Raw genomic sequence first — 23,952 nt, 5'->3', positions numbered from 1 at the left:
TCACACAAAGATAGTTCCTTTGTATTAGGATTTGGTTTTATACCTTAATTAGCCATTTTGGAGAGAGGCGATTAAGTGCTCTTATGGTTTTGTCGTTGTTTGTGTTTGGAAGGCTTCTTCTGGCGTTGGAAAAGCAACTGCAGAAGTTCTTGCACTTAAAGGCTACTATGTTATACTTGGTATGGTGTCTTAACGTTTACATTTTATAGACTCTTTCAGCATTTTGTATCTCCTGGATATCAGTCTCCGTTTTCCATCCGTAGGTTTTGAGTTTCATGCTCCTTGTTGCAGCCCTTGACCCCTTCGTCAAGATTAGATCAAATATGAAACCTTTCTCGAACTAAAACATAGCTTCAAGGAGCAAATCAAGCACTTAGCACTTCAAAATCAACTTTGAATACTGGCTGGAAACTCAATACAGCAAGAAGAACTGAGTGATGGAGCTCGAAGATTAATCGCAATATATATATATATATATATATGAAGAGAGAGAGAGAGCAGGGCGCCACACTAGGGGCCAGAAATAACCCCTCCCCCCGCACCCCCCCGGCCTAAGGTCTTTTATTGCATCTTTTACAATTGGCTCATGGAGGAGTATGAAGCTGATATAACTTGGATTCTCATCCCTACAAAGAGTAGGATTGCTCTCTAATTCATAAACTTGGCATGCAGTCCCAGAAAGCAATAGCTTTCTTCTCCAAAAAGGTGATTTCCTTGCTTTTAGCCCTGTGGGCCCTCTTTTAGGTTGCTTGCCATATGCTTTCTCCCCAAAAAGGAGCGCTAGCTTTCTTCTCCAAAAAGGTGATTTCCTTGCTTTTAGCCTTGTGGGCCCTCTTTTAGGTAATTATGCATCTTCTAGTAGACAGGGTGATGACAGAAATGAGCATCTATTTATGGTGCAGCACATGACCAATTCTGTGACAAGTGCAGAAGAACGAAATGATGTGTGGTATGTTGACTCAGGTGCGTCAAACCACATGACATGTCATGTAGAGTAAATGCAGGATGCAAGGAAAATGGAAAAACCAGGATTTGTGGAGACTGGTGATGATACTGCAACATCCTATTGTGCAGATTGGTAAAATTCCTTTGCCTATGCAGCATGGGAAAAAGAAATACCTGTCTGATGTATTTCATGTCCCGAACATCACCAAGAATCTGGTTTTTGTTGGTCAAATGGTTGAGCAGGGCTTGCAGGTCAGATTTAATCCTCATGGATGCTTTGTTGAGGATATGAAAAGTAATGGTCGCTTGATAGCAAAAGGAAAGAAGAAGGGTAGGATGTTTACGTTGGATGCGGACATGCTTGAATTGAGTGCAGCAATGTTTGCACATGGGACCGGTGTAGTTGCAGATATTGATATTTGGCATAAACGCATTGGTCATGTTAATATACAGCGACTTAAATCAATGCAAGCCCAAAATATTGTTACAGGATTGCCTAATTTCAAGGTTGCAGAAATGCATAAGGTTTGTGAAGCCTGTCCATTTGGAAAACAGGCAAGGAAACCATTTCCTAAGCATGTTTAAGAGAGTAAAAAGCCATTGGAATTAATCCACTCTGATGTGTGGACTACTAAAGCTGCATCTATTGGAGGCTGTCACTATTTTGTCACGTTTATTGATGACTTCAGCAGAAAAGTTTGGGTGTATTTTATGAAAAAGAAAATTGAAGTGTTTGGGTACTTCAAAGCTTTTAAAGCTATGGTTGAAAAAGAAACAGGCCAGCAAATAAAATGCCTAAGGTCAGATGGAGGGGGAGTGTACCTCTCAAATGAGTTTGCAAGGTTCCTGTAAGAGCATGGCATAAAGCAGCAATATTCATGCAGTCATACCCCACAGCAAAATGGACTTGCAGAAAGGAAAAACAGGCATATTGGAGAGGCATCTCGGGCCATGCTAAATGAAAAAGATCTACCAGATTATTATTGGGCTGAAGCAGTTGCTACAGCAGTTTACATAATGAACAGGACTCGCACTGCAGCGATACATGGCATGACGCCAGAGGAGATATATACTGGTAGGAAACCAGATATTTCTCATTTGAAAATTTTTGGTTGCATTGCCTATGTTCATGTGCCAGATGAGTTGAGGTCCAAGTTGGATCCAAAAGCTGAGAAATGCATCTTTATTGGTTATTCTCTGCAGCAGAAAGTGTATAGATGCTATAACCCTTCTACTCGTAAGTCTACAGTGAGCAGAGATGTTGTTTTTGATGAGATGAGCAGCTGGTATAAACCAGTAAATGTGATGATTGATGTAGATGCACAAAATGGTAATGCTGCACAGAATTCACAGCAGCAATCACAAAATATTAGTGGACCTGCAGTGTCCTCTAACAGTGGATCACATACTTCGCCATGGACAGGTAGATTGAGATCAGGAGAATCTCTTCAAAGCAATGCAGATAGTGGTATGCAGGTATCACGAAAAGGAAAAGAGAAGGTAGATCAGCCCATGTTTGATGTGAATGCAGGTCACTCTTATGTGGATGGTGAATCCAGTGACTCAGAACAGAGCATTGATGATGAGTTGGGTATTCCTTTTGTTGTTACACCTGGAGTAAGGACAGGGATGTTTTGAGAGCACCTGGAAGTGAGCCTATTTTGCGTAGGTCTACCAGAGCTAGGTATCCTGTGGATAGGCTGAAATATGATGGATTTACAGCCATTCACTATGCCTATATGGTCAAAGTGATACAGGAACTAGAACCCACTTCTTTTGAGCAAGCCATGGGAAATGAAAAATGGGAGAAAGCCATGGATGCCTTGGAAGCAAATGCTACATGGGAATTGGTGCCTTTGCCTAAAAACAAGAATGCAATTGGCTGTAAGTGGGTTTATAAGATCAAGCACAATGCAGATGGTTCTGCGAATAGTTACAAGGCAAGATTAGTTGTCAAGGGGTATGCAGAGACATATGGCATTGATTATGAAGAAACATTCAGTCCGGTTGCAAGGATGGCAACTGTAAGAGCAGCCATTGCTATAGCTGCATCAAAGGGATGGTCTTTACATCAGATGGATGTAAAGAATGCCTTCTTGCATGGTGATTTGCAAGAAGAGGTCTTTATCGAGCAGCCAGCAGGTTATGCTCATGCTATTCATCCTGAGTTTGTTTGCAGGTTGAAGAAAGCCTTGTATGGCTTGAAGCAAGCACCTAGAGCATGGTCTGATAAGATAGGACAGCATCTTGTCACTATTGGCTTTAAGATTTCCAAGGCAGATTTCTCACTCTATGTGAGAAAAACAGAGAAAGGGATTATGCTGCTTGTTATTTATGTTGATGATTTGATCATCACAGGTGATAGTGATGAAGATATCCTTCATGTGAAAATGCTATTGAAGCAGAAGTTTGAGATGAAGGATTTGGGAGAGCTGCGTTATTTCTTGGGCATTGAGGTGATTAGATCACCAAGTGGGATACAGCTCTTACAGAGGCAGTATGGATTGGAGATGCTGTTTAAATATGGGATGACAGACTGTAAGCTTATTTCAGTTCTTTTGGAGCAGAATGTGAAGCTGAGTACAGATGCAGGTGAGCTTCTGGAAGATCCTACTATGTACAGACGCATAGTAGGATGTTTGATTTATATGACTATTACCAGGGCAGATTTAAACTAAGCTGTTGGATTGGTAAGTCAGTTTATGCAGGCTCCAAGGAAACCGCATTTGGATGCGGCTAGACGCATACTCAGGTATGTGAAGTCCACATTGCAGTATGGACTATTTTATGAGGCTGGGGTTCAGATACAGTTGCATGGATACACTGATGCTGATTGGGCTGCTAGTACTTCTGATAGACGATCTACCAGTGGATATGTGTTCTTTTTTGGGAGTGCTGCAGTCACCTGGAGCAGCAAGAAACAGCCTACAGTTGCCTTGTTGAGCACAGAGGCTGAGTACAGGGGTGCAACAATGGCTGCATGTGAGGTAGCTTGGTTGCATAAGCTACTTTATGATATGCATCAGTCTACAGATGGGCCAGTTGTCATTTATTGTGACAACATGAGCAGTATACACTTGGCAAATAACCCAGTCTATCATGCTAGAACAAAGCACATTGAGGTCATTATCACTATGTGCGGGAGAAGGTTTTACTAGGTCTTATTGATCTAGTTTATGTCAGCACAGAGGATCAGGTAGCTGACATATTCACGAAGGCATTGGGCGCAGAGAAGCTGCGCAAGTTCAGAGACTTGCTTGGTGTGCAAGAATTGGGATTGAGCTCGAGGGGGAGTGCTGAGATATCGAGCTCCACTCGTGATATGCCAGGGTGACCATTGTGCATTTATGTCACCGACTTGTTAGCTGCAGATGTGATTGGTACACCGTCCACGAATAATAGCTGGATGACAGCTATCCTTATCTACTCCAGCTCGTGGCTAAGTTAGTATGTCACTTTAGTTAGTTGAGTTTGGTTTGAGACCCTTATATAGGATTCTTCTATTTCTTTGTACTAGAGTTCTTTTGGCTTTCACAACTAAGAAGAGGAAAACTGTTTTCAGCCTCCACCTGTGTGTGTATTCCCCCATTGTGCATGTGAGAAAGCCGCAAGTGAGACTCCTTCCCTCTCTCCCACTATCTTTACACTTGGCAACTACTGGCAAGTAGTTCTTGATCTTGACAAAAGTACCTGCTGGTAACCTTGTCTCTGAGCCCTTTCTTCTCTCTGTGGTACGCAGTCTATTTTCTCTTGGCAAATCCATGCCCTTCTTTCTTAGCAAATCCATGCCTTTCTTTCTTGGCAAATACATGCCTTTCTTTCTTGGCAAATACATGTCCTTCTTTTTTCTTGGCAAATCCATACCTTTCTTTCTTGGCAAGCACATGCCCTTCTTTTTCTTGGCAAATCCATGCCTTTCTTTCTTGGCAAGCACATGCCCTTCTTTTTCTTGGCAAATAATGGCACGTACATGCCTTTCTTTCTTGGAAAATACATGCCCTTCTCTCTGTACAAATAAGCCCCTTCTTTTTGTTTCCTGTGGAGTTGTCTGCTTCAAATCAAATGCAAACAGCTCACAAACACCGATTCTTGATTGCTTCAAATCAAGTGCAATCAGCTCTCAATTCTCAAATCATGATCTAAGCAGGACTGCTTTGAAACTTGAACCGATCAAAAAAGCACTGGATCGTTGAGAAAAAGCAACCACTGAATTGCAATTTGGGACAGCAACAGAGATTTAAACTGAAACCAATACTTTCTTCTATTGTAAATTGTCAAATAGCTTGTTGTTTTGGAACAGCATACAAAACTGAATTGTTGACGGGAAATCGATCAATAGTGAATTGCTTATTGGTCAGCTCCTAAACCTCGAGCAAGAACCAACAAAATAGATTGCTGCTATGATGTGCTAATGCCAACTGCCGCATCAAAATACCAGGATGTGGGGCTGGCAACAACTGGGAATTCTCTTGCTTTTGGTGGTTGATCACACAAAACTGATTGGGCGGCTTAGCATAGGCAAATCTGCCAACAAGCCGATCGCTTTCCTTAGCTAGTCTGCTCCAACGACGTACAAGTCATGAGCTGCAACTGAATTTTGGAGTTGAAGCTTTGTTAAGGAGGTCCTTTCTTTGGATTGCAACAGCAAATCTCTTCAACTCCTTCACTTGGGATTGTCATCCCCATAGAAGATGATGATTCCATGCGCTGATACCGCTGCAACCTTTCTTGAGCTAGAGCATAGCCTCGATATTCACAGCAAATCTAAGCACTTTGCTCTTCAAAAGCAACTTCTAATACTGGCTGGAAACTCATTACAGCATGAAGAACTCAAAGATGGACCCGGAACATGAATCTTGGGATCACATTTAACCATTTGCCCCTAGGCGCATTTACACATTTAATGCATTTAAGACCCATAGCCTTAGGCCCATCTAGTCCGTGCCATGTCACCTTCATCAAGGACCTTGACATTGATTTCTTTGACCATTTGCATGAACCACTAATATGACAATTGGTCCTCTAAAGAAAAATGTCCACTGATCCCTCCGAGGTCGTGTTATCTCAGCTTGAGCATAACAACCAGCTAGTCGGCTAGTTGGCTGGGCTGGTCGGACTGTACCTCGAGAGGGTTGAGGCTACCTATACAAGGCACCTTCCCCAGCCCACTTACTACACTTGGTGCTGCCCTTTGGGAGCCCCAAAACCTGCAAAACATGTTGTGATTTGCTGACCAGACAGCCAGTTGTAACTGCCACCTGGGCTTGACCCTGGTGCATCTGACAAGCGGGCCCTAGCATTTTGGCTTGCCAAGTTTATAAATTAGAGAGTAATCCTACTCTTTGAAGGGCTGAGAATCAAAGTTGTATCAGCTTCATGCTCCTCCATGAGCAAGTTGTAAAAGATTTTTCTATTGCAATAAAGACCTTCAAGGGGGGCCAGCCCTTGTTTTTGGCTCCTAGTGTGGCACCCTGTTTTCTCTATCACTCTCTCCCTCGAGAGAGATAGCACATCATTCATCTTGAACTGATAAATGTACTATTTCCAATCTATGGCTGGATTCTTCCTAGAATGCCAAGCCTTACCTAGGGCTATATTTGCGTGAGCAAGCTTTGTCATTTTAAAATCAAGCTCTCCGCATAGTCTTGAATTTGAAGTTCTAACTAGGTAACCCTTTGGTCCCATACTTCAGTTGAACTTTCATTTGCCATCCTGACTGTATATGCATAGTCAGATGGGCTACTAGTCTTTAATTTCAGCCTCTTTACAAGCTTGGAGTTAATTACATTGTGCATTGACGCTGAGTCAAACAACACCATGATGCCATGATTGGCTACTTACGGCTTCATCTTAATTAGCTCCGTATCGTTAGAGGTTGTAAACCCTGTTGCTGCGGGCTTTGATAAGATATTATCAGGTGCACTGTTTACTAGCTTAGCAACAACCACACATAACAAAACAGGTACTGACCTCTGAGAAGATCCCGCTAGCTGAATCTGCATCTGTTCTGTGCTCTGGGACTTCCCTCCATCTCCATGTCGCATTCTGAGATCACCATCTTCGCCATCCGACAATCCTTGTTTCGTGGATAATCTTTCCACTGATGAGACCGAAGGCATCCAAAACAAAAACCTTCTCTCCTCGCTTTCTCTTTTTGCTCTGGGTCAAATAAGATTTTGACTAAGCCTGGGCTGCCATTGGTGTTACTTTTCTTTTCACTCCAATGGTGGTACTTGGTCTAGAAGGAGTCTCAACTGGCTTCGCCTGCTTGGCTTGGCTACTAGGCTGTGAGACACTCCCTTTGCTAACCCATTTCTTCTTAAACCCAGGTTTCGTCTGGTACTCATACCAAGTCCCAACCTGCATAAACCCAATTGGTCTGTTTCCTTTGGCATGCTCATAGTTCAAGGCTATGGCAATTGCTTCATCTAGCGTGCTCGCATACTGTCCGAACTTCCATCTTGATGCGATCGTTTAGTCCAAAGATAAAATCTTTTACCTGTACCGACTGAGGTAGAGGTTCATAAACTTTCATTACACTTTCTCCGAATTTATCAGTGTATTCAGCCACTGATAAATTTCTCTGACAAATGTTTCTATACTGATCCCAAGCTCAAGATGCTTCGTCAGGAGGCAAGAAGTGTTTTCTAAATTCTTGCTTGAACCCCTCCCAAGTAGTGGATGCCACTCCATCCTTTTGCTATTTTATCCACTAGCTATCCGCTGCCTCATTAAACATGTGGGTGGCCTCGAAGATTTTCTTCATATCATTCTTGATTTCACAAATGGCGAAAGCCTCATCCCGTTTGTGTAACCAAGTCTCTATGATTTCGGAACTACGGTCAGAAATTTGACCAGAATACTTTTTTGGCCTATAATTGGCAATATTAGGCACCTTAGCCCTCCTAGGCTCGACCGTATGAACACTGGTTTCAGGCTCCATTGGAGCTTTACCTTTCTCCTCATGAGATGGTCTAGTAGACATACTCCTAAGCTCGGATTGCCCTACATTTGCTTGCAGTTGTTGAGTCAGAATCTGTTGCAAGACATCCTCCAATAATGCAATTCTACCACAGTGTATGGTTTGCTAGGCACGACACCTACGGGGTCGGCCGGCGGACTCCCGATTCTATGGGATTCACCCTAGAAGCTTCTTCTTCAACTTCCATTTAGGTCGATTGGTAAAAAAAAAAAAAAAACATTGTCTCCAGCTAAAATTCCAATATGTATAAGTTGAAACCCAAATACTGCTACATAGGCATGCCTCCAAATACTGACAACCGAGACAAATACATTTTCCCTATACTAGGGAAATACCTGCAATCTCAGTAACAAAAAAAAACTATGCTGCAATCCCAAATAACTGCACGGGAACTTATATGGCAAACACACGAAAACTCCAACGTAAACCATCTGAATAACAAGACCCTTGTTGTTATTTTGGCCATGTTGTCATAAAGCCTTTGCTTTGGCTCATTTAGTCACATAGCAAATTTCCACCACAATGTACTTTTTCCGTTTGGATGTGTGGCGACTTTAAATGGATCAGGATCCCCATGGGTGTGTGCGATTGAATGGCATTTGGTCTTTAACCTTTGATCTTTTTGACTATGAATTCAATCAAGAAATGACCTCTTGCTACTTCTTAATGAGCTGCAATCATCACTTTTCATGTGGAAGGGTGCGCCTTCTAGCATCATATCATTGCCTTTGTTACATAGATATTCTGTAATGCTTGTTTTCATACATCCAATTAGTGAATAATCTTGCATTAGGTAGCTCATCATCTACCCACTTTATCAATCTCTGTTTCGTATTGTTTTGATGATCAAATATAGCAATTCGTGATGATCCATGAAGAACACAAAAGAGTTCCCTAGCAAATTGAAGTAGTACTAAAACTTTTGAACACTATACACCATTCCTAGGGCTTCTCTTTTAGTTGTGGATCAATTCTTTTCTACTTTAGAGAAGATTTGGTGAACATTTGGCAAGCACAGAAGATTGCAAAATCCATGTTCCCTTTAGGTTAAGTCAAACTGATTGCCACCCCTAATGCATCGCCATACACATGGAAACTCTTGTTCCAATCAAGGTTTCTAAGTATCGGTTCCTTCATGGCCATCTGCTGTAGAATTTGGAATGATTGGCTTATTATTGTTCCATTCAAACTTGGTTTCCCACCTCATAAGCTCAAGTATCGTGAGCAAATGATAGTTTACCAAGTCAATTTGAGCTTGGGGTAAGGTTCAGGATCAAATAGCCTTTGTTTTCTTTGATCCAGGTGCAAAGGCCAATTTTATTTCTCCCGAGATGGCAGCGAGATTGGGCATTCGAGCTGAGGAGATGGGACTGAGTTGTAAAGCTAGCATGGCTAACCCTAAGTTCACCACTCCTGTCACACCTATCATAGGGAAGTTGCGCTTGCATATTCAGTCTTTCGTGGATAACGAAGACTTTTATATTATGCCACTTGCAGGTTGTGACGTTTTGTTGGGTATGCCATGGATGCATCGTTGGGATGCGGTGATCAAAGCCAAGAAGAGAAAAATTACAGTTTTGCATAAGGGGAAGACCCATGTAATTGACACGAAATTAAAAGGGGAGTCTGTCCCAGTTGTAACGGTTTCTATCATTAATTATGTAATGAAAAGTCATATTTTTGCGAACATGGTTTTTGCTAGAGAGATACCCCCTGTAAATGAAGAGCATACTATTTCCCGTAAAGCAAAGGGCTGTTTTTCTAATTGAATTTTCAGATTGCTTTTCTAATGAGTTGCCTAGTGAGCTTCCACTAGAAAAGGAGGACCATGGGATCAACATCATACTTGGCAGTAGTCCACCCAATAGACCACCTTATAGAGTTAGTGCGGCGCAGCAGGAGGAGATCATGAGTCAGGTAAATGAACTTTTGGAGAAGGGACTGATTCAGTCCAGTTCATCGCCTTATTGCTCTCCAGTTCTGTTGGTTTAGAAGAAGGATGGTTCTTGGCGTATGTGTATTGATTACCATGCCTTGAATAAGATCACCATTGAGAATTGCTTCCCTATATCCAGGATAGATGATATTTTGGATAGGCTGAATGGGGGGAGTTGTTTTCAACTCTATTGATTTGAAGAGTGGGGCCTAACTGACCTAGATGGTACATAAACTAATTGTACCAATAGTCCTAAGTGACTATAACTAGGCCTGCAAGGCTCATACCAATGTATAAGTGGCATCTATGGATATCCCATGAGATAGCCTACAAACCCCCCTCCATGGTATGGGCTGAAGTATCCTGGCCATGGCTCAGGATATTTAAATATCTAGTGTCATGGTTGCACATGTTCGTTCTGTAGGGATATAGCAACCTATGATTGTAGAGAGTACAACAGATCAAGTTACAAAAGGTACTAAGTTTAAAGCTTGCCGAAAAGCCTCAAACTTAGGTCGAGATAGAGCCTTCGTAGAAAGATATGCCATGTTGTCTTCAGTGAGAACATAAGACAACTCAATATCACTTGCTGATAATCACTCTTTGACATAGTGATAGTGAACCTCAATGTGCTTGGTGCGAGCATGGAAAACTGGATTCCGTGCAACAGCCAAAGCACTCTGACTATCAGTGAAGATGATGGTAGGAGTAGTCTGACATGCACAAAGCTGCTGCTAACCTTGGCCAGCTTTGGCGAACGTCATCGGCCTGCTTCTCATACCACACTTGAGCCAAACCCTCTAGAAATGTGGGAAGAACCAATAGCCATCTATCTTCAGTAAGAAAGTTGAGAGAAACACAACAGTGCTTGAAGGCCAAAAGATACTCATTTGGATTTTCTTCAACCCGTCCATAGAACATGGGAATGTCAGCCATGCTTGAAAAATGGAAAAGAGAGAGTCGAAATGAGGCTTATCTATTGGCAAAAATTGGACACACTCCATTGTAGCTGTAAAAGCTGCTTTGTCATAGCTAGAAGTAGCAACTGTACTCTGCTTCTTACTGAACCAAGAAACACATGAAGTACCAAGCATAAAACAATTGCCACTGTGTGACACACGAGTATTAGAACAACCAGCCCAATCACTATCAGTGAATCCATACATGACAAGTGAAGTATCAGCCCCATAAAGAAGGCCTAAATGCTGAGTGCCTTTAAGATATCTGAAAACACGCTTCACGGCATGCCAATGGTGCATAGATGGGCTGTGCATATATCTGCTCAACTGTGAGACAACATACTGTAGATCAGGTCTCGTTTGGCATAGGTAAATCAAACAACCAACTGCCTGTTGATAAAGAGTGACATCACATGTACCGCTGCCATCCTTAGAAGAGAAGTGAAAACCAATCTCTAATGGTGTGGATACTAGCTTGCGATCCTCAAACTGAAAGCGCTGCAAAAGCTGTCCAATGTACTTGGATTGTGACATCAAAATACCCCCCCCACTGTTAGCAAATTGAATGCCCAGATAGTAGTGCAGAAGACCAAGATCAGACATAGCAAATGTCTGATGCAAATCAATTTTAAAATCTGCAATTTGGGGTAGAATATGTTTTATGAGGTGAAAAGGATTTACCTCGAGGACCATTGATTTCAGCCATGGAAATTCGGAAGACTCCGAAAGAGTTTCTGTGTCTGTGTATAGCATCGGTAGAGTCGATTGATGATGCATCGGCTAACACTGAGGCTACCCCAGATGGGGAAATGGCCGAGTTAGCTAAAGAGATATCGGAGAAGTTCTCAGATTGTTTTAGGGATGAGTTACCTCATGGGTTACCTCCAGAGCGGAATGTTCAGCATAAAATTAAGCTTATGCCGGGGGCAGAACCTATAAATAGACCTCCCTATAGATTAAGCTTTACAGAAGAAGCTGAGGTGCGAAGACAACTGGATTAATACCTCAAGCTGGGGAAGATTCAACCCAGTTTTTCACCTTTTGCTTCGCCATTGATATTAAAGAAGAAGTAAGATGATACTTTTCGTCTCTGTATAGATTACAGAGCATTGAATAATATCACTATTAAGCACAGGTATCAGATGGCTCGGATTGATGATTTGCTAGATGCATTACATGGGGCCGTAATTTTTGGTAAGATAGATCTTAAGTGTGGCTACCATTAGATCCGTATTAGAGCCGAGGATGTGCATAAAACCGCTTTTAGAAGCAGGTTTGGTCATTATGAGTTTTTGGTAATGCCCTTTGGACTTACCAATGCTCCAGCTACATTCGTCATGCTTATGAACGATTTACTACGTCCGTATATCGGAAAGTTTGTAGTACATTTTATTGACGATATTCTGGTATTCAGTTAAAGTATTACTGAGCATCACGAATACTTAAGAATAGTGTTTAGTACTTTGAGGAAAGCAAGTCTTTATGTAAATAAAAAGAAAACTATACTGTGTATGATAAGACTTGAATATTTAGGATTCATAATTACTCATGAGGGGGTAGAAATGGATCCAAAGAAAGTGGCTGTGATACTGACTTGGCCAATCCCTCAGAGTTTGACCGCTTTGCAATCATTCTTGGGATTTGTCCAATTTTATCGAAGGCATGATATTCCGAAATAGTATCGCCATTGACTGATCTGACCTCAGATAAAGTACCTTTTATATGGGGACAGAATCAATAAGAAAGTTTTAACACCATAAAACAAGCTGTGGTCTCAGGACGGTCTCAGGACCGGTGTTAAAAATAGTTGATCCCCATAAACCGTTGTTCCTTGAAACTGATGCAAGTGGCATTGCGGTAGGAGCAGTTCTCCTCCAAGAGGGAAGGCCAGTAGCCTTTGAAAGCAAGAATCTTTCTCCCTCTCAACGAAATTGGCCAACTCATGAATTAGAGTTGTATGTTGTTGTCCATGCTTTGAAAACATGGAGACATTATTTGTATGGATCAGAGTTTTATGTGGATGTTGATCATGATACTCTGAAACATTTTTGTAAACATCCTGACTTGAGAGGCCGCCAAGCTAGGTGGGCAAAACTCATGCAGGAGTTTAATTTGACGATTCGGTACCAAAGAGGGAAGGATAATAAAGTTGCTGATGCGTTGTCACGCATTATGCATAACATGAGTTTCACGGTGTTAGAGAGTGCTCTAATGGCCGAGATTAGAGAAACTCAAAAGGTGGACGAGTTCGTCGTCCAGAGCCTTTGGCCTAAGGCTCATGTGTTAAAACCCGGGGAAAAGGATGACCTGGCATCCAGGAAAGGCCAAACTTATGCAAGATATGCCATAAGGGATGGTATGCTGAAAAGAAATAGCAAGGTAGTAGTACCTAATCTGAATGATCTCAGGCAGAGAGTCATTCAATAATGCCATGATAGCCCATGTGCGGGACATCCAGGAGTCAAGAAGACATATGATCTGGTGAAGCGAGATTTCTTTTAGCCAAAGATGAAAAAGCATATTCATGAATATGTAACACGTTGTTTTTCGTGTCAAGTAAGTAAGGCAGAGCGGGTGAAGCCACCCGGAATTTTACAGCCCTTGGAGATACCACTAAGTAAGTGGGAGAGTATTTCCATGGACTTTATTGTAGGTCTGCCTGCGACACAAGGTGGATATGATTCTATCCTTGTGGTGGTTGATCGTCTTATCAAGATGGCTCACTTCATTCCAACTAGAGAATCTGTTAGTGCCCCGCAAGTGGCGGATTTGTTTATTAGACATATATTTCGTCTGCATGGGTTACCCAAATCCATAGTGTCAGACAGAGATGTCAAATTTATCGGTCATTTTTGGTTTGCGGTATTTGAGACACTAAGGACTGAGTTGGGAATGAGTAGTGGGGATCATCCAGAAATGGATGGTCAGACAGAAAGAATCAACCAAATTTTAGAGGATATGCTTAGAGCATATGTGTCATTGAGACAACATACATGGGACAAGTGGTTGCCATTGTTAGAGTTTGCCTATAATGATAGAAAACATTCCTCTGCAGGGTTCAGTCCATTTGAGTTGAACTATGGTTATAGACCAGCTAATCCAACTATAGTTGGAGTACCTCAGAAAGTGCCTAGTGCCGCGAACTTTGTGGTTCAGATGCGGGAGATGCTAGCACTTGCAAGAGCTAACATCCGCCAAGCTATGGATAGAGCTAAGGCGTATGCGGATGAAAACTGATCCGCTAGAGAATTTAAGGAAGGAGAAAAAGTTTTTCTCAGAGTTCCTTCGCACTCTAAGTCTTTGACTGCAGGAGAGTGTGCTAAGTTATCACCTTGATATTGTGGGCCATGGTTAATTCTAAAAAGAATAGGCAAGGTAGCCTATAATTAGAATTACCACAGGGGTGTAAGGTGCACCTAGTGTTTCATGTTTCTCGTTTAAAGAAATTTTTGCATACAGGCGACTCACTAATCGAAGGTGTTGTTTTGTTTTAGGAGATAGAGGATAATGCAAGACATAAACCAACAGGAATCCTAGACCAAGGAACAATGCAAGTGCACAATCAGAAGATACCCACGGTGTTGGTTGCATGGCATGATCTACCTCTATCAGAAGCTACCTGGGAATCTGTATACCAGTTACGGAGAGTGTTCCCAGATTTCATCATCGAGGACGCTGATGCTTGAAGAGGGAAGGAATGTTATGCTCTAGCCGAGATAGCATGACCTCGGAAAGATCGGTGGGCATTTTTCCTTAGAGGACCGACTTCTGTAATATTTCATGTGCGTAAATTAAATGGTTAAGGGAAGTAACTACCAAGGTCCTAGGTGAGGGTGTATTGGCATCGACTAGGTGGTTCTGAGTGCTTAGGCCTAGGTGCACCTAAATGTGTAAGAATGCCAAGGGGCAAATGTTTTAATTGTGCCCCAAGAGAGGAGTAAATGGTGTACCAAGCTAAAGGTCTAAAATGATGACATGTGGCAGGGGGGAACCATCTAGGGAATTGTGGGCTTGTGGATAGGCATGAAGAATAAGAAATTACGTATCTTGTGTGCATGCAATCCATGAGAGAGGCTGGGAGGAACATCGGATGCCATCGCCTGTGATTGCCCGTGATTCGAAGAAGGACGAGAGAGTAGTATTGAGTGTTATTGAGTGTATCAGATGCCCTCTGGGCCCTGGTATGTGCCATGTAGCTTTAGTTGTTGGCACTTAGGTCACCTAGTACTTTTAGTATCTTATGACACCTAGTACTAGTGGTACCACTAGGACACTAGGTCCTAGGGCTCTCTTTTATTGTACTTTGTACTTTCATTTTCATTCTAGTTGATGTGACGGCTTTCACTTCTTGCTTCACTCTTTTGCATCCTTTTGCTTCCGTGAGCCTACACCGCTGCCATCCTCAGAAGAGAAGTGAAAACCAGTCTCTAATGGTGTGGATACTGGCTTGCAATCCTCAAACTGAAAACGTTGCAAAAGCTGTCCAATGTACTTGGATTGTGACATCAAAATGCCCCCCTCACTGCTAGCAAATTGAATGCCCAGATAGTAGTGCAGAAGACTAAGATCAGACACAGCAAATGTCTGCTGCAAATCAATTTCAAAATCTGCAATTTGCTAAGCATGTGTCCTAGTTACAGACATGCCATCCACATAAAGGACTAAAATCAGCAAATCTGTCCCATGCTTGCGGATGTAAAGGGTAGCCTCGGTGGGGCTGTTCTGAAAGCCAAGTGTGAGCAAATGAGAATGAATTCTCGAATACCAAGCCCGAGGTGCCTGCTTCAATCCATAGAGGGCCTTTTTCAAGAGGCATACCTTGCTTTCAGAACCTTCAACCTCAAAAACAGGAGGTTGGGAAACATAGACCTCTTCCTGCAACGGCCCATGAAGGAAAGCTATCTTAATATCAAGCTGATGTATCTGCCAATGAAAGTGGGCAGCAAAGGCAATAACAATGCGAATGGTAGTGATCCTAGAAGTGGGAGCAAAAGTCTCCTCAAAGTCAATGCCATGCTGCTGAGCATAGCCCTTAGCAACAAGATGGGCCACTGAACCATCAGCTTTCCGTTTGATCTTGTAAACCCACTTAGTTCCAATGGCATTCTTGCCATGAGGCAAATCACACAAAGAACCAGGCATCACGAACATCTGAAACTACCATACAAGCATCATGAACATCAGGATTATATTGACATGTAACCAAGAAAGCCCAATGTTGGCCTTGTGCGAAATTAGCGGACTCATGTCGATCTTCTGCACTAGAAGAATCAGACTCTTTCTTTTTCTTTTCAGATGCTATGAGCTTCTTGCATTCAGAAATATCATGCCCAGGTTTCCTGCAATAATTACATCTCTTCTTCTTTTTGTTATCCCTTGAAGAAGAGGCACCATGTGAATGATCAGCATGGGAATGAGAGGGCTTTCCAGCTGAAACCTTGCTTTTACCTTTTTGTTTGTGATGGGCAGCAAATGCTGGATCACTAGCCATAGTAGCATTGCGATTCACACGACTTTGCTCCTCCTGAAAAAGAAGAGCAACAAGCTGGTCAAATGAGAAATGATTGGCATCACCCCTTGCAACCAACCTCAATGTAGTAGGAAAGCCTTGATATGAATTAGGCAACCCATCAAGGGTATTAGAAACCGGCTGAGAATCAGGCGTAATCTCATCAATGTTGGCCAACTGCTCTTTCAAATCCTTCACATTAGTGAGATAGGAATCCATGTTACCACCCTCATCAAGCTTTAAATCGTCAACCGCCTACGGAGATAGGAAACCCTCGCCTCATTCCGCACCTGATACAAAGATGCAAGCTGATCCCATGCTTGCTTAGCTGTCTTGCAAGACCGAATATGAGGGATAATAACCCGTTTCACTGAAAGAGCAATCAAGGCATGTGCTTTGGCATCACAACCATTCCACTGAATTCGCTCATGTGAAGGAGGCAAAGCACCTGGAGCAGGAGGTGCAGGAGTCCTAGCTGTAGCATTAGAACCATCGCTTGAAGACCCATCATTTGAAAAAGCGGAGGTTGCAGGTGTAGCACCAGTAACAGTGCATGTAGGCCTGGCCTCAGAATATGCCATAGATTCTTGGCAACCAAATCATGTCCCTTCATGTATGACCACATGGGGTAATTGGTGCCATCAAGCTTGTCATCGGCTCCAATCAGCACAAACAAATCATCTTTGCCACCAGACATGGTGCTGAAATACAAGGCAAATGCACCAACTTGCAAAGCAAATGAGAGAAAGGCAACCTCTTAGAATCAAGTGCCAAAAATCTGCCCAAGCTTCAAAGCTTATGCTTGCAAAAGACTCTGCTATCCCAAGGTGTACCTGTTGCAAGTAAAATCCCCAAAGGCAACATGAGGCCTTCCAAGGCAACACGTGGCCTTTCCAAAATGCAAATGAAGCAAAAATTGAAAAAAGCCAATGCAACAATGGCTTACCCAATGATGTACAGCAGTGACATGCTCTGAAAGCGAGCAAATGAGGACTGGAAATGAGAGTTACAGCAAAAGAAGTGCTCCCACGAGGAGGAGAGCACGTAGAAATGGAGAGAAAGAGATCCATGGAGAGAAGCTTGCAGTCTGAGGCAAAGGGATGCCAAATGAGGAGGGAAGGGCTCAAAGAGAAGTCTCCAGATCAATTCAGTAGCTCCAAATGGATCCAAACACTGGCACGCAGGTCGAGGCAGCTCCAAAATGTTGGGAAACCTTCAATGTAGCTGGCATGCACCCCGAAGCAGCTTCGTACTGCAGTAAATGCTTGCTGACGCAGTCCGTACTGCAATAAATGCAGCTGACAGGTCCGCACACAGTTCGTACAGCCTTAAATGCAGGCACAATAGGTTCGTACAGTCATTAATGGGATGTACGGATTTCTATTGCATTAAATGCCTGTCAGCAGGTCCGTACAGCTGCGAAACGGTCCATACAGGTTCTGGAATGCAATAAATGCAGACGACTGCTGTATGTACAGTCCGTACGGTGTGTATGGATGGCCGTACAGGTTTCGTACTGTTGTACGGATTCCGTACAGTTGTTGTAAATGCACACGTGTGGTCATTTTTGCTGCAGCAGGCTGGAAAATGCACCGAAACATCGCTCCCTTCACGATAGTTGCTCCAAAGTGCGGTCTTCTCACAACAAAATGAGGTTTTTCGCAACAGAAGTGCTTGGAAAGGCCTCAAACACTCGTGGGAGTGTGAAAACTAGCAAGACCAGCAAGAATGAGGGATCCAGAGGCTGCCAAACAGCTTGGGAAAGCTGTCAATGGTTGAGGGAATGGATTCTCAACCTGCTCTGAGGAAGCAATGGAAGATAAAAAATGGAAGCACAATGGAGAAAAACGAGATGCTATAAGTGGTCTTCGAAGAAGAGGATCATGTCTACTTGAAGATTCCCGAACATTTAGAATCTCTAAAGAGTGGCGTTGTTCCAAAAAATTTCGCCGTGGTATTGTGGACCGTTTACAATACTAAAAAAAGTTGGAGATGTTGCTTACAAGCTAGCCCTATCTCCAGGCTGCAGAGTACATCCAGTCTCCCATGTAAGTAGACTTAAAAAAGTACTCGGTGTCAATGATAATGTTGCTGTATCGACTATTTAGTAGACTTGATCGAGCCGCCATCTTTACCGCACGAGCCTGAACGCATATTAGACTTTCAAGAAAAACAAACTAGACATATAGTCTGTCGTCGCGAATGTCTAGTCAAATGGAAAGATAGGCCTGAAGAAGGTTCTACTTGGGAAAAAGGTAAGCACTACTGAAAGACGATTCTCCAATTTTGTTTTCGAGGACGGAAACAATTAAAAGGGGGAGGTAATGTTACGGCACAGGTAAGACCAGGGCTAAGACCACCAGTGGAAGTGGCATCATGAGCCATGACCGCTAGGGGGTTAAGAATGGTTAGGTGGAATCGTCAAGTTTTCTATGACCAATGGTGGATGTAAAGTTATGACGGGTGTCCACCGGTTGGGGATTAGCGGACCTAGTATGGTCGGTCATAAGTTGGTCGTAAGTTGTGTGTAAAAGGGTAGTGTTCACACTAGGCTACAAAGGACACCCTAATTATGGAAGGAACTATCTAGAGCCCGCTAAGAAGGGCGTGAGTGGATATTCAGAACCAAGTATGGCTAAAGCACGAAAAGCAGAGGCCCATGAATAGGCCCCTGACTGACTATATAATAGCGTGGCTGGGTGGTGAATCAACAAGCTCTCAGTAGCGTCTTCTCCGCGGTTGTAATACTTGTTCTTGAAAATTGCAAACTTGCATATGCTTCATAATTCAAACACCTAGCTAACATGTATATGCTTTCAACAATAATGTCAGGGGATATTATTTATCCAACAATCAATACCACTATTCAGCATAGATTCTTGAGCAGGGGTAGAAGAAGCCCACGACTAGTTGCCCAAGATGAAGCTGAGTAGGGGCGCCTTGACCATATGAGTTGGCTAAGCAGGGCGGAGTAAGTAGAAGGGGGTTAGAGCGAATGGAGGGGGCGAGAAGGCCTGCTCGAATAGGTCGAGCAGATGGAAGGGGATAAGGGATGGCACGAAGAGGATAGGTGAGAAAGGGAGGGGACAAAGGACACAAAGGGGAGGCCGTGGAGGTGGCTAGTGGGGAGGCATCTTCAAATTTTTGTTTGTAGCCATTGTGTTGTGTGTGTATGTGTGTGTGTGTGTGTGTGTGTGTGTGTGAGAGAGAGAGAGAGAGAGAGAGAGATGTGCCTCAAATATTGCCTTTGGAATTGGCAGCTGGACGGTCCATGTCACGCTTGTTAAAGGTTCTCTCTCTCTCTCTCTCTCTCTCTCTCTCTCTTTTCGCCTTTCTCTCCTGATCATTATCATCATCATTTTACTTACCCACCATACCCTTTTTCTCTTATGTCTTTCTTTTGTTAAGGAAATTGACGAAGCTAGGTATAGGTACTATCTAGATTTTTATGTATCATCATGACATGGCTTAAAATAAATTTTAAGGGGAGAAGAGAGAGTTCTATAAAAATGCATGGGAACTGTAAGAGTTTGCGTAAATGACAATTGCATGGATTATGTTGTCTTCTGGAAGATATTACCAAGTCGCTTTCTTTTCTTTCTGTTTCTCTCTGCACATAAATGTGCATGTATAATGCAGCCTTAAAGGGTAGAATGGAATAGGTCTTTGGTATATGTGTACTTCTAGTTCAGTGTTTTTTGCATGATTGTGACATTGATTACTTTCAAGGCCTTTCATATAAACATGAAGGCTAAAGTAGAGTGATAGATTGAGGTCATACCAATTCAAGGGAAGGCGAGAACTACTTTTCTTTTGTATATGATACTATGGACATGCCACTTGAGTGGCACATCGAGAACTATTGTTTACCTATTGTACTTGTTGTTTCTTGAAATGGGATTGTGAAAAATATCTGGATCCGATGGTAGTTGTAAGACTTCTCATTATTGAAAGGCCCCTTAGCATTCACCTTGGTATTAGTAAGGTCTTCTTGTTTCCTTTCGTGCTTCTATCCAGCTTATTGAAATTTCCAGTTATGTGCTGTATTGTCATGCTATCTATAGTATTTCGTGTGCATTCCTCCTCTTTTTGAATGTGGTTGTTTTAGCTAGGGTGTATGTGAAGAGTCTTTTGATCCCACTTGCATCATACCATACATTCCAAGCAAGATCCCATGTTCTAATTCTTTTGACAATACGATGGGGTAGTTACTTAGATTGGTGAATTTTCTTACTTCAGGAAATAAAGTAATCTAGACACTTTTAACTTTTGTGTGAGAAAATTTCTCAACAACAAAGGAACAAATAGGTTTTGGCAAAACGATGGGGTATTTACTTAGATTGGTGAATTTGCTTACTTCAGGAAATAAAATAATCTAGACACTTTTAACTTTTGTGTGAGAAAATTTCTTAACAACTAAGGAACAAATAGGTAATGGAAAATATGAAAGCACTATATATGTTGAGACCCTTTTTTCAGGGGAGCATGCAAAAAGGGGGTGGTGGGGAATTCGCAATATGTTACTTTTCAAAAAAGATATTCTAAATCTGCAATGTTAAGACTCGTGTAAATATGCCTCCTTGCGAGTGCAAAGTGATTTTCAGATTCCCTCGAGCTTGGACTCCGTGGCACCTATCTTAAGCCACCAAGTGTCCCCTTGTTTCCTAGCTATATTTGTTTTGTCATTAGCTATACTATTACCACATTGAATCAGTTTGCATCATTGCAAGGTTGAACCTTATCCAAGAAACAACATCAAAACCATTGACTGATCTGAAACTAATGTTTGTACGAGATGCAGATTGAGGTGTAGGTTCCAAAATGCTACAACATTGAAGAGCTCCCTATAATAAAGAGAATGTAGTGGAGGCAACTATATAAGTCCATCTCCACTGATGTTCGACATTCCTCACAGGAGATAGACCCATGGTAAGTTCATTTGAAAGCACATCTGAGTAATCAGACAACATGTTAGTTGAGCATCAGATGAAGTCTCATCCCAAGAGCTCCAACTAATCACGTCCGCTACCTCAATAGCCAAGGCATATGATTCAGTCATCATAAATATACTGAGCAAGTGGGTATTCCATCTGCACATTGCTCACCCAATGTTGACGCATCAACGTGGGCAGCCAAGCTCATGGCTGAAGTATTCTCATGAGTACAAAAGTTAGTTGTTATCTTATTATGTTGTTTTTCAGGACAACAAACTTATCATCGCAACTGAGACATGCCTTGTAGGTGTGTTTTGCATAATACAAAGTTAAATTATTATTAAAATACAATTCAGGTTTCTCAACACACCAGAAAGCATCATAGTCACCAGATGCAATGATTGATAAGTTTCCAAAGCAGAATAAAATATTGATCATTTGATTCATGTAATTTTAAATCCAGTTGAGAGGCCATCTTCACCGTAGATTCATAGAGATCCCCTTGAAGAGAAAATATTAGATGATTTCTATAATCAATATTTATAGAAGGGTTCTTGACAAAGAACCGCTCCATCCAAACAAACTCTATCTAATCTCATAACATGGAACGACAGCTCTTACGAGTAATCTTGAATCTGGAACTAACTCTTCCCAAAATTCGATGGCTCCATGCGCGAGATTAATGATGTAGGGATGGCCACTCCGATTTGTGGGGATGCTCAGCTTCTGTACGGCCTTCTCCTGTAGTGCTAGCCTTCGTCATGGCTGAGTCTGCCCTTTACCTCCGTAGTGCCGACAGAAACTCAGTACAAGAATTTGTATAAATGTTGCTCAAGAGGCCCTGACATCTGCTTGTTGAAGCTAGCCTTTTCAGGCTTATGGTTCTTCCATTTGTCTTATCCCTTAGGCTTGCCATTTGATGCCGTCAATGAAGATCCAACTTCCTTGGGCCCATAGGTACTATCGCAGATCTTTGCAAAATGGATTCTACAGCTTATACTTCGGATTTCATTTTGATAATCCTTAGGTAAACTGTTCACAAAGAACAAGCACAAAGTTTGTTGATTGAAGTCAGGGAATTTGCAGCGATATCTTTGAAGTCCCAGATATACCACTCCAGGGACTTGATATCCTTTGACAGATTCTGGAGCTTTACAAAATTATCATACCCATCAGGTTCTTGCAGAAACTCTTTTGTGAATGCCTCACATTCAACTCTTGCTACCACGTGAAAGCCTTCCAAGTTTCCTCATAAATGCATCTCAACCAGGGCCGGATGGATATCGTAGGATAGTCAATGATGGCGTAGTAGGTTCCCCTTCTGTCTAATTAGGAGCACAAATACTCTAGATTCTCTCTTTCTTCTCACCTGTCTATATTTTAGGAGAAAAGGAGGGCATACCATAGTGTTTCATATGGGCTTCCTGAGTTTGTTGCAAAACTAACAGCTGCTATTGTGTAGTTTGCATTTGATTGAACAACTTTGAAGAACAGTTGCATCAATCTGGACCACTTGCACTTGTGGTGGAGTGGAAGGGCTTGATTGGATTGACTTCCACCGCCAGGATTTGGCTCCATGATGAGAAAGAGGAAATGGTAGAAAGCAGGCTTGAAAACACAGATTTTTCCCTTCAAAGGAGAGATGGGATTGCTTCAGAGTGGTGAGAAGAGAGCAAGATAGACCTTTAGAAGATCAGCTAGGATAAAGAGAACTGAGAGAGAAATTGTTTGCAGCCAAGATGAGGCGATTTGGAGAGCTATAGGGATAGTTATGAGCATGGGGGGAAGGAGGATGAAGTAGAGGCTGGATGGGCTGTGCAAAGTGTGCGAAAAGTGCTTCCATGCATGGGTTGCATGTGGATCTAGGCTGCGTGAAAAGGGTCTGGCATGCACTTTCCCTTCTTTTAGAACCTTTCCTAAAAGGGTTGGTTTTATGGAAGAGTATTTTTCTAACTCAAACTTTGCGTCACACTTTTAGAAAGTACACGCATGTAGACACTTGTCAACTTTAGAACTCATGTGCTTTAGTTTGCATGTCTTTTACACATGCATGCAGTGTTTGCATGACACACAATTAGAGTGAATAGTAGAGACTTCTAGCAGTTACTGCTAAAGTTACTTTCTAAGGCATGCAAGTCTAGAAAGTACGTGCATGTCACACATGACACTTTAAAAAAAAGTAGGACTAGCCTGCATGTCCAAATTTTTAACTCAACTTTTCAAAAAGCAAGCATGCATGCAGCCTCCAGAGGTCCACAGTCAGTCCAGAAGCATCCCAGCCACAAGGCGGATTGTCCAGCAGCCCTGTTTCCTGAATCCGCATGTGCTCAGCAGTTCCAAATTGTAATTGTACCCCTGGAACAAGATGTGACTGCTCCAAGCTGCTCCAGACCTAAAAAATCAGGTACAAATAGCCTTCCCTTGCTTTGCCATCCCTGGAACAGCAACGTAGCAGTTCCAGGCTGCTGTGTGACCAAAAATCTGTGGGGAATTTCCCTACCAGGCAATGTTCCAGCCAAAAGCTTGTAGCAAATTGCTGCCCAGCGGATTCGTTTGCCTTTTGGCAAATTGTTTTCAGAGAAACTCCCTCTCCTTGCTTTGATTTATGTCTCTGCTCTCTCGAACTTCCTTTGCGCTTGCAAAGTATACCAAGTTGCAAATAGAGGCTTGAGAATTCAAAAACGAAT

General features: G+C 42.4%; 1 protein-coding gene across 5 annotated transcripts in view; it reads left to right on the top strand.

Annotated features, from left to right (window-relative positions):
• Window positions 1–23,952, top strand: part of LOC147902522 (uncharacterized) — a 49,770-nt gene that overhangs the window by 1,233 nt on the left and 24,585 nt on the right. For all 5 annotated transcript variants that reach the window (XR_015540859.1, XR_015540860.1, XM_087373294.1 and 2 more), the window contains exons 2-3: window positions 113–179; window positions 19,592–19,620. Coding sequence is in view for 3 of the 5 variants with exons in the window: in XM_087373294.1 (XP_087229420.1) it covers window positions 113–179; window positions 19,592–19,620 (96 nt within the window). In the remaining 2 variants the exon portion in view is untranslated. The remainder of the gene's footprint in view (window positions 1–112; window positions 180–19,591; window positions 19,621–23,952) is intronic.

The sequence above is a fragment of the Dipteris shenzhenensis genome, chromosome 4 (assembly GCF_047967505.1).
Source record: "Dipteris shenzhenensis isolate YYH24624 ecotype China chromosome 4, Dip_SZ_1.0, whole genome shotgun sequence".
Lineage (NCBI taxonomy): Eukaryota > Viridiplantae > Streptophyta > Polypodiopsida > Gleicheniales > Dipteridaceae > Dipteris > Dipteris shenzhenensis.
This window is presented reverse-complemented; position numbering and strand designations above follow the sequence as displayed.